The sequence below is a fragment of the Asterias amurensis genome, chromosome 22 (genome assembly GCF_032118995.1).
Source record: "Asterias amurensis chromosome 22, ASM3211899v1".
In the NCBI taxonomy this organism is placed as follows: Eukaryota; Metazoa; Echinodermata; class Asteroidea; order Forcipulatida; family Asteriidae; genus Asterias; species Asterias amurensis.
Window position 1 is genome coordinate 3,311,937 of NC_092669.1, and position 11,777 is coordinate 3,323,713.

Sequence of the window (11,777 nt, forward strand, 5' to 3'; positions counted from 1 at the left end):
TTGATTCGGCTTAACAGTGGTTAAAATATGGAAGAAAATAAAAACACCATTCACATCCCAATTCCAATTTCTATGGGTTATTTTTGTTTTTCTCGTCCTGCCTGACAAAGACTGACCACTTACAACAAACTGTCGCTCTTAACAAAAAGTCTGCAAAACCATTGTTTTCTTATGCATTTTGTTCGTTTCTCATTTAGTTATGCTTTTGAAAGAGTTTCCCCCTGTTGTTGGTAACGTCAAGTCCATTTTTTTGTCTGGCTCGAAAAAAAAAACTCTCTTTTGTTTGAATTAGCAGATGAAAACGACTGCCGAGTCAATATGAAGAAAGAATAATAACATGGTTTACCCATGAGATAGGGTTCTTACTTACAATAAATTTCCTGTGAAAACAAGAAGTATATATCGCAGATCCCACGCACAATATCTCAAAGTATACATAAGGAGTTTTCTGACGGCGAGAGAAGGTTGACGGTTGCTAAAAAATTGAAACAAGTTTGTCCCGGTGTTGCTTCTATAGTGTGTGAACGGTGGTTTTCTTTTCCCAAGGCCTTTAACTAAGGCAACTGGCGCAGTGGCATTATTGTCTTCTTAGGAGTGTTCAACAGCTATACACTGAAGACTTTGGACGGTCTTTTTTCCGTCATCTCCTGGTTCACGCCCCGAACTGACAAAAGACAAAATGGCAGCCACCAAGTTAACACTTCTAATGACGGGTTTTCTGATTGCGATGACGTTCGTCAAATTATCACAGTGTCAGCGGAGAAGAGGTAAGGCTTTTGCTTTTTTTTTTAATAGCAGGGAAACGATCTTTTAATGTTTATTATATTTGTTTTAAAGCGAGGATGTATTTCTGTTTGTGTGTTGTTTCCTGCACGGTCGACGATCGAAAATTGGTGTTGCGTGAAAACAGTTTCAAAAACGATTGTTTTGACGGCATTCTACAACGAAGGTTTTTTGAAGAGTAAATCACGTCAGTTTAGTTATGTTTGACATGTATGTCCACATTCGTGAATCTGAAAAATAAGCAAACAACTACAGTACAAGTATTGTAGTATTCGGTTATTATCTAAAAATGCTACCACCTTTTGAAGTGAAGCTTTCGACGGTTGTTTTATGGTTGTTTTATATTGAAAACTAGTACATTGAAACATTACATGAGTGTGTTCCAATAATTACCAAACTTACAAAATCCCTCACAAACCGTGAAATTATCTTCGCATAACATTTTTAAAGTTTTAGCAACAGCAGTTTAAATTTAAAACAAGCATACTGTTTGAGACCATCTTACCACCCGGCTGTTTCGATGGCCAACACTCTTGTTTATTACTGTCTCAAAAAAAGTGGCCGCATTAAACAAAAATATAATTACCAAGGACAAACACGACCTAGTTTTAGGTGTGGGAAGAACACCCAAAGGAGTGGGGTTGCGAACCCACACTAACAAGGGGGTTCGCCCTCAAGAAACAAACAACGTGGGTGGATTTGACATGAGTTTTCGAATAGTGTGGCAATGTTTGTCGTTCTTTTTGCAATCATAAGCTTGGTAACAAGCCGTAGCTTTTACATGTCACTTTATATAATTTAAAGACAGTGGACACTATTGGTAAATGTCAAAGACCAGTCTTCTCACTTGGTGTATCTCAACATATGCATAAAATAACAAACCTGTGAAAATTTGCGCTCAATCGGTTATAGAAGTTGCGAGATAATAATGAAAGAAAAAACACCCTTGTCACACGAAGTTGTGTGCTTTCTGATGCTTGATTTCGAGACCTCAAGTTCTAAACTTGAGGTCTCGATAGAACTTGAGGTCTCGAAATCAAATTCGTAGAAAATTACTTCTCTCTCGAAAACTACGTCACTTCAGAGGGAGCTGTTTCTCACAATGTTGTATACTATCAACCTCTCCCCATTACTCGTAACCAAGAAAGGTTTTATGATGATAATTATTTTGAGTAATTACCAATAGTACCTTTAATGTAAAATAGTAAAAAGGCACTCTTTGATGAGCCGTATGAAGGACAACTCTTTTTTCGAGTGGTCTTCGACTCTTTAGATTATTGTTTGCATCTTTTTGAGTGATTTTCACTCTTTCGTGGAGTGAAACCCCTCTAAAAGACTGAAATAACAACCACTCTATTTAAAGAGCCATATTATGAGGGACAGCTCGAAATGTAAAGAGTGGTGTTTTTCACTCTTTTACATTTTAAAGAGTATATAGTAATAAAGAAAATGAACATAATATTTAAGGGCATGACGTAAAATGTCAAACAATTGTTTTAATGTGAGAAAAATTAACGCAACAGTTTGTTACTCTTTCCTCAGCAAGTATCGACACTGAAACGTGTACGTTTGACTTGAATTGTTTTTTTCGTTGTTATTATTAATGACGTGTAGGATTTGAAACTTTGCATGGTGGAAATACGATATAGAAAAGTTTGCGGTAACACCATGATGTAATGACCATCTCTTATGAGTTGGGGTGGTTCTGAAAAGAACCTTTGGTTTCAACTCGACGTTTCGATCAGTATGCTCTGATCGTCTTCGGGAGAAAGCAGAAGACGATCAGAGCATACTGATCGAAACGTCAAGTTGAAACCAAAGGTTCTTTTCAGAACCACCCAAACTCATTAGCGATAGTCATTACATGGTGTTACCGCAAACCTTTCTATATTAATGACCTACAAATAAGCATTACGGTGAGAGCAACGATTTGTCTTGACATACATTTAAGGGTAGACGCTCGTCTGTTCTTGCAACTCAATTATCATCTGCCATACTTAATCTGTGAAAATACCGCAATAGTTATGTTTGCTCTTTTCCCAGCAAATAGACTTCAGCTGAAACTTTTATATGTGACTTTAACTGCGTATTGCTTTATTATTAACTGCCTTTCAATAAGCATTACTTTGACAGCAACCAATCTATGAACATACATTTTTAAAAAGACGCTGGACCTTAATAGTATGCTTGATTTCAAAACCTTAAGATCTAATTCTGAGGTTTCGAAATCAAATTCGTGGAAAATTACTTATTTCTCGAAAACTACGTTACTTCAGATGGAGCCGTTTCTTACCATGTGTTCTATCAACAGCTCTCAGTTTCTTGTTATACCAAGTAACTTGTTAATGCTAACACTAAATATTTAGTGTGTTCACTGCCTTATCTTGCTTTATTATTTATTGCCTTTAAATTAATAAGCATTACTCGGACAGCAACCGATCCATGAACATGCATTTAAAGGCAGAACATTCGTAGGTTTCAACAACTATTGTTATGTCGTATATTATAATCGGTGAAAAAATACCGCAAAGTTTGTTTGTTTTTCTCTCTCATCAAGTAGACACTTAAACATAATGACTCTAATTGTGTTTTTCTTTATTATTAATTTGCCTGTAAATAAACATTACCCACAACAACCAATTTTATGAAATCTAATGAGACTTGGTCTGTCAAACATAGTCTGTGAAAATACCACATTCAATTAAATTTAATGCAATGAAAACATAGTGTTTTAAACCTCCTCCGAGGTTGACTAACCACGCTCAATGCATTTTATTTGCATTTGCTTTAATAACTAAACTCATTAGAAGAACTTTTAAACAGTCTTCCGTCTTACTAAATCCATATCATCAAGACAAACTGTTAATAAAGTCGAATGGCCACACTCTAAAAACTAAAGATTGAATCCAACACTTGCATGAGTTAACGGTGAGGATGACAACACTTTGAAAGTGTTGAATCCAGCATTTTATATGTTAAATCCAGCATTTTAAAGTATTCAGTCAACAATTTAAGTGCCAGTTTAACGTTTAAAAAGCTGATACAACAATTCAAATGATTTTTTTTTTTTTAAATGTTGAAATAACACATAAATTGTTAAGTAGGATTTGAAACTTTGCATAGTGGAAATAAGATATAGAAGAGTTTGCGGTAACACCATGTAATAACTATCTCTAACTGAGTTGGTGTGGTTCTGAAAGAACCGTTGGATTAACTCGATGTTTCGATCAGTATGCTCTGATCGTCTTCTGGAGAATGACGATCAGAGCATACTGATCGAAACGTCGAGTTAATCCAACGGTTCTTTTCAGAACCACACCAACTCAGTTAGAGATAGTTATTACATGGTGTTTATGTAAACTCTTCTATAACATAAATTGTTGAATCAACCCTTTTTGCGTTGGATCAAACATTTAAAATGCTAGATTTAACAAAAAGAACGCTGGATCAAACACTTTCAAAGAGTAGTCACTCACCAAACCCATGCAAGTGTTGGATTCAACTCTTTAGTTTTTAGAGTGCATGTTAACTTGGTTAACCGTGCGACAGGTCAGGGGCGACAGCGGTAGACCCATTGCTATGTTCCTTACAATGTTTTCTGCCAGGGGTGGATTTCAGAAAGAGTTACAACTAGTCTTATTTCGAGTTTTAAGACGAGTAAAGCGTCATAAACTTAGGACTGGCCTCAAGTTGTGATAATCTCATATTAATTTAGGACTATAGTCTTTTAATAAGTTCTTTGTAAAATCGACCACACTGGATTGGTTGGCAGTGTATTGCGCCACAGCAACTTAAACCATGCATAACATGGCTTTATGTAAAAGGAGTAGATTTCATAATTCAAACGTAGTCCTACATCTTGCAAGAAAAAAACCGAATGTTGAAGCGGCTTGCATGGGCGTCACAGGGTGACGAACTATTATACGCTCTAAAAGCCAGTGCTACACTCTTAGTATTATTAAGGGAATCAATGTGTGGTGAAGAGGTTTTCAACAAGTGGTTTAATCCGAGGCCTGGGGTGGATTTCACAATTTAAGGTAGTCCTAACTTATGACTAGTCCTATGCAATGCTATAAGAGATATAGGACTGGTCCTAAGTTAGGACACTCATCCTAACTTAGGACTGGTCCTATCTCTTAGCATTGCCTAGGACTAGTCCTAAGTTAGGACTACCTTTGTGAAATCCACCCCTGGTTTTTGATAATTTTACCGAGACGCAGTCGAGATAAATTATCAAGAACCAGGCCTCGGCGGGTTTAAACCACTAGTTGAAAACCGATTCAACACACTTTGATTCCCATTCATAAATACCTTTTCGGTCAAAAATCATCACTTTTTGGTCAAAAAGTAAAACAAATGCAAACATTATTGTTAAATGATTTATTTCAACACAACACCCCTCCAGCTATGAAATAGTAAAGCCCTCCGCCGCCCTCGAGTAAACAACTCCTTATAAGGGAATGCTGTGCGCGTCGCGCGTATCGCGTGATGTGGCCAGCTGTTTCAGCCGTTGCTCTCGACCAATAGGAATGAAGAAACTGTCTTAAAAGAACAGGTGCAAGGTCGCGTGTCACGCCCATGAATTAACACTTTTTACCGGTCATAAACAAAGGTTTATACACACCCACGTGACGCGCTCTCCACCAATAGGAATAGCAAAACTGTCTGAGGTATTTATGAATACTATTAAGTAAGTACCATGTGTTAATGTCAAACATTACATGTTAAGTTACACCAGTACGTGTTCGACTAAAAAAAAAAAAAAAAAAAGAAGAGTTTAGATATTTATATTCGACAGTCTGAGCAAGGAAGTTAATTAAAGAAGATGCTCTGTAAACATTTTCTTGACATTAAAATGTTATTTTGTTAACATGACATCAAAACTTCCAATGAATGTTTCCATACTAATAATATAAATGTTATTTCCATCTCGTCATACTTTAGGGAAGGTTACACGTTTGGTAATTACAGTACTCAAAACAACTTAAAAACTGACTTGGTAACGAGCATATAGAGAGCTGTTGATAGTATAAAACATTGTGGGAAACAACTCCCTCTGAAGTAACATAGTTTTTTAGAGAGAGGTAATTTCTCACTAAAATAGTAAAAGACTTCTAAAGTCTTGTATTCCTATCTGAAAGCACACAAATTCGTCCAACAAGGGTGTTTTTCTTTCATCATTTTCTCGCAACTTCGATGACCGATTGAGACCAATTAATTTCCACAGGCTTGTTATGTTATGCGCATGATGGGATACGCCAAGTGAGAACACTGGTCTTTGGAAATTACCAAACGTGTACAGTGCCTTTAAGTTGCATTTTATATTTTTATTCTGACACAAATCTTCTTATTTTGTTCACTTGTCTCCTCAGAATGTGATTGTGGAGACGATGGTAATATAACGTATGTATGCCTTCTACGTTGTGGACGAGGGAATTCGGGCGGGAATGTCGTCGTGTTACCCGTGAAGAGGTTGGCTCGTCCATTCTCGGTAAATCTCACCGAGTTTATAACCATCATCAATTTGCATTTTTTTTTTCATAGCAAGGCAGTCTACTTAGCAAGAAACAATCTTCATTTTGGTTTACATGGATTAACTATTTACCAGCTGTGCTTAAATTTTCGCTTTTATTCCCTCTTCAAACATAATAATAATTATAGCCATTTTCACACTGTAACTCTAATCCCCGTGGAGTACAGCTGCCCCGGGGAGGCCCGGGTTATTTTTGTTTTTTTACCCCACGGTTACCCCGGCGCACTTACACAGTGTCCCTATTCCAAGATAGGCCTACGACGATTGTCGATTTCGTAGACACCCGTTTTTTGTTTTGTTTTTTTTTACCGATAAAAGTTTATCTGTTTATTATTTTTCACCAGCTGGATACATTACATGAGAAGATGTCATCACATCAAGCCAAAACAAGACAAGAAGCAACAAGCAACATTGAAACTGGCCAAGGTATAATAATTTGTTATGATCTGTAACTATTGCTGCTTTTTCAAAACAATAAGCACATGATGACGCATCGTGCCACGTGACCCACGAGGTCAAGGCACAGATCTTGCTGTACCGACGTTCGGTCATTGATTTGTGTGTAAGCACTACAAGTAATGCAATAGATCTTTCAATGAAAGATGCAAATTTACATCCAAGCAGGCGAAATGAGACTTTTGGTTGGCAAACGCCTTAAAGGTACTGCATGTGCACTATTGGTAAACACTGAAAATACTAGTTAGCACAAAAAAACTTACTTGATAATGAGCAATGGAGCAATAATATTTATTGTTAGCATAAAGACTTACTTGTTAACGATCAATGGAGAGCTGTTGATAGTATACACAATGTGAGAAACGGCTCCTCTGAAATTACTCACTGAAATAACTGATATCAGTGGCGCCATTCACATGGCATTTTCAGGCAACCAGTTCATGAAAAACTCAAAGAAGGGAAACCATTCACATTTCGAATGTTCACATTCGGGGTCTTAATAATAAAGTGTAGTTTTAATAACTACTCGTGTGCTACCTAAGTGATCATATAGTATTATTGTACTGTTGGTTGCCTCACAAAGTTGCCTGAAAATTGCCTCGTGTAACAAGGTCTTCCCCATCCATGGGCACACTTTGTGGCTTTTAAAAATGTAATTTATTGATTTGTATCTACAGATAGCATACGGAGATTTTTTCAACCACTCTGGACCAGGACCATGAATAAAATCAGAGACATTCTCAGTTTTCGCCATGCTGTACTTCGGGATGACAAAGCATAAAACCTTAATTGCTTGACCAGCGTATTATAACTTCAGCATTTCGACTAACATTTTTGCTGGTGGCACCGCCTCTTGAGGGCGCCTCTACCACTGTGACCGATTGTTACGACCGAGATATTTAAACATGAACTTTTGTTTCTTGCACCATTATATACCAACAATGGCCGTGGTGTGTTACCTGTCGGAAGGAAGTTGCTCTTAGAGACATACTTACAGAGTCACTGCAGCAGATTTAAAAAAAAATATTAGGCTATAAAAATTTACAAAATAATTATGTGAGCAGCCACAACGACGACTTCAAAATGGCGTCACATCTTCATCGATTGAAGTTCGCAAGTCACGCTATTTCTCGCTCACTTTTTTCTCGTTCACTGATTGTCTGCACCCATAGTCATCTAGCCGACTATAGACGTTATTACGTCAGACGCTGCTTTTACCAGCGACAAGAAAAATGACGGGACACTTAAATGTTATTAGTAAAATAAAATAAAATGTTATAGACCAGTGGGATTTCTGAAAAAGAGCCCTGTACACTTTTTACTTTGGGGTTAAAGTTGGGAACCAGACTTTTTAACAAAACTTCAGATCGGAGCTTTGGAGCTGATCATGGTCACCAGCAATATACATACGTCACCATCGGTGCATGACGTCATTCGATCATACCAGATCATAGTAAACGCGGCTTCTTGCTTTACAATGAAAGCCTGTTGCGGTAAAAGCCTATTATTTTTAAGCTCTTACAATTATTACATAAGAATTATTTGTTATAATAGTTATGTATTATAACGATAGTTACATCATAGACGAACAGAACTTCTTGAGACTTTGCGTACATACGGCACTAATTATAGTATTACAGGGAAGGTACACGTTTGGTAACTCAAAACAAATAATATTAACTTAAAAACTGACTTGGTATGAAACTAGCATTGGTGAGCTGTTGATAGTATAAACATTGTGAGAAACAGCTCCCTCTATAAGTAGCATAAATTTTGAGAAAGAGGTAAATTCTCACTAAAATAATAATATACCTATCTGAAAGCAAACAAATTCGTCCAACGAGGGTGTTTTTTCTTTCATCATTTTCTCCAAACTTCGATGACCGATTGAGCCCCAATTTACACAGGCTTGTTATTTTACGCTTATGATGGGATACACCGAGTGAGAACACTGGTCTTTGACAATTACCAATAGTGTACCTTCCCTTTAAAGAAGGCTAGTTTACTACCCATAAGCTCGGGCGAGGGACCCAGTTTTTGTGGGATTTGGCAACGCCAGTAAGCTTATAAGCCTATTATTTATGTTAATTAATTTCTGTATTATCATGAGTATAATATTGTTTACATGGTCTTGTCATTGCTAATTTGATTATTTAAAGTTCATGTTTAATTAGGTGAAAAGTTTTAAATAATTAGTCAATCAAATAAGTTTTATAATGTTTTATTATGATTCATTGACAATAATAATTGACGTACCTATATGATGCGAGCATTCCTGACCCGTGTTGATTGTACACCCCCACCCCCCCCCCCCCCCCCCACCACCCAATCACAGCCTGCTAGCCTTGTCAAAGGCTCTTTATCGCAAGCACCCAACCTCTGAATGGACCGTTCCGGCTTTCCACTAAGCTCCGCCCACCGCGCACGTGAGCAAGACACGTGTACGAGCACTCCCAATGACATTCTGCACGATCTGCAATTCTGCCGCGCGTGCCAAATAATACGCGCACGCATGACCGAGTTTGTCCGATCACAATCATTGCTGTGATTGGTTAAATGGGTGAACGCGCACAGTTTGATTGACAGGCCGGATCGGTCCATTCACCCCGTTTGTAGCAGACGTGTCCGGGTTTTTTCTCCTGAACACGAGCGGAGTAGTGCTCGAAACGTCGAGACCAAACCGGCTCTTTCTCAGAGCCAACACTCACTAAAAGGAGATTTCACTCATGGTTGTACCCTAGCCCTATATAGGATTCTTCCTCTGTACACAGATACAGAGTCCTAACTATTAAGGCCCGTTTCTGGGGCGGAAAAATTTCGCCCCAGAAATGTACCATGATGTCCAGGACGTCACTGTAGTACAATACGAAAGTGTAAGGCCGCCAGGGCTAGGTTGTAAGCCGCAAGTTTATTGTTAATTTACTCTCATTATATCCACACCATGCAAAGCTTCAAACACCACTCACCACGTAGCGTTGGATGACGAACTGCATACATGTACTGGCACGTGAAACAGTACTTGATACCGTGGGGTCGAATCATGGTTTTTCAAGATGTTTTAACCTCGTACAACGACGCCGAAACAGACTTTCGTTTTCAGTTTCATTTCACGAGGTTGAAAAAAACCTCGAAAAACCATGCTTCGACCCAACAGTATCAAGTACCGATCAATACCCAATAATTACGTCCCATCCCATTACATGTATGCAGTTCGTCGGCGTCAACGCTACCTGGTGAATTTAGAGCGGGCCGGAGTGAGATGCAATTGTGTCCGCCATTGTGCGCGCCCGCCATGAAATATTGTCCGCTTCGGACATTTTTGCATATGCAATCGTGTCCGGGGTTATGCAAAAACCGTCCGGCGGACATGTACATGACTGTACATGTATGTGCGCGCGTTAGCGAGCGTGTTTGAACTGAACCTATAATAATATAAAGCATGAATATTCACGTACTTTATGAAGCGAATACCCAACGGCCGAACATTTCCCATGTCATTCATGACATGCACTTAGCTTGTAAAAAATGGCGAACGTATTCCGTCGACCAAGGGCGTTTAATTTACTGCAAGGACGGTTTTGCACGGGGCGGACACAACTGCATATTCAAATGTGTCCGGCGGACATTGTCCTCCGGGTAGTATTGCATAGAGGACATAATTGCATGCGACACCAGTGCTTGCAAGAAGAGCCTTGGGGACAAGGCTACCACCTACAAGCCTGCTTAGACATGTGATAATGGTCCAACTTAGGAAGGAGGATAGCATCATGGCATTACTATGGGTGCGTTCGTTTAGCTTCCCTGGGTCGACCCCGGCATGCCCCAGTACGTTCAAATAGCTTTGACGGGGCTCACCCGAGTCAGCCCCCAGTCCCCTGCTTGTGGATGGAGTGGGTCATATATGGGGGTGACCTGAGGTGCATGCCGTCACCACGAGAGGGCGAGTGTGATCGTTCGATTCACCCGAGTGAGCACTGCGCGGGGTCGACAATGTCTTAAATTGAATGAAGTTTGTTTCAAGACTCACACATTTTTTTTGTCAAAGTGTCATCAACTTTGATTTTCAATTTCCAATAAGAAAACTAAACCCACTGAAAGAAACAATACTATATTTTGTTTTCCCCGGGGTTTTATGCGCGTCCATTATTGGGGTTAAAACTAAATGTACGATATTATTTAAAGTACAGTTGCAGGTAACAATAATATTCTCGTTTGAAGAAGTAATTGGCCTCAATGATACTGAGCCGGGGCAGAATATTCATGACCCCTCGTGCACAAATTTCTTCTGATAGCGCCCTTTTTTATTCATCCTCCTCCAGCCCTTCCCCCATGGGGCCACACATGTCCAGCAGACAGAACACGGTCCGACTCGACTCCTGAGGACACTTTTTAAAGACACTTTCGGTAAACAGTATTGTCAAAAACGGGCCAACACTTCGTGTATCACACTTATATAAAAATAATAAACAAACCGTGAACATTTAGGCTCAGTCAGTCATCGGAGTCGGGAGAAAATAACGGGAAAACCCACCCTTGTTTCCGCACGTTTCGCCGTGTCATGACTAGTCTTGGCCCAAGACGATGGTGCTTGATTCTGGATAGTGTACTACGCGCGGTTGAATCGCCAAAGCGCGCCCGCCACGGTATGATTTAGTTACGTGGACGGCTCGAAATCTAGACTACACTCTGCAAGCTACCAGAGTGTTGTCTAGATTTCGAGCCGTCCACGTAACTAAATCATACCGTGGCAGGCGTGCTTTGGCGATTCAACCGCGCGTAGTATACTATCCAGAATCAAGCACCATCGTCTTGGGCCAAGACTATGTCATGACATGTGTTTAAAAAAAAAAATCAGTAAATCTCGATATCGAGAATTCATATTGTTGAATATTTTCCCAAAAAGTACACTAGAACTAGAACATGGCTCTACTACCAACCCCCCCCCCCACCAGCCTGACGTCAGACTACCCCCGCCCCCGCCCCCGTGAAGTTAAACGAACTATCT

General features: G+C 39.3%; 1 protein-coding gene across 1 annotated transcript; it reads left to right on the top strand.

Moving 5' to 3' along the window:
- Window positions 1-498: 498 nt before the first annotated feature.
- LOC139953883 (uncharacterized) lies at window positions 499-8,939 on the top strand. The gene is made up of 4 exons (XM_071953475.1): window positions 499-767; window positions 6,156-6,274; window positions 6,661-6,742; window positions 7,450-8,939. The coding sequence occupies exons 1-4, from the start codon at window positions 680-682 to the stop codon at window positions 7,551-7,553; spliced, it is 393 nt and encodes a 130-aa protein (XP_071809576.1). The 5' UTR covers window positions 499-679; the 3' UTR covers window positions 7,554-8,939.
- The last annotated feature ends 2,838 nt before the right edge of the window (window positions 8,940-11,777 follow it).

Coding starts and splice junctions, on each gene's coding strand:
- LOC139953883 (XM_071953475.1), top strand. CDS start 680: ATGGCAGCCACCAAGTTAACACTTCTAATGACGGGTTTTCTGATTGCG. Junction 768..6,155: donor ACAGTGTCAGCGGAGAAGAG/GTAAGGCTTTTG, acceptor TTGTCTCCTCAG/AATGTGATTGTGGAGACGAT. Junction 6,743..7,449: donor CAACATTGAAACTGGCCAAG/GTATAATAATTT, acceptor TTGTATCTACAG/ATAGCATACGGAGATTTTTT.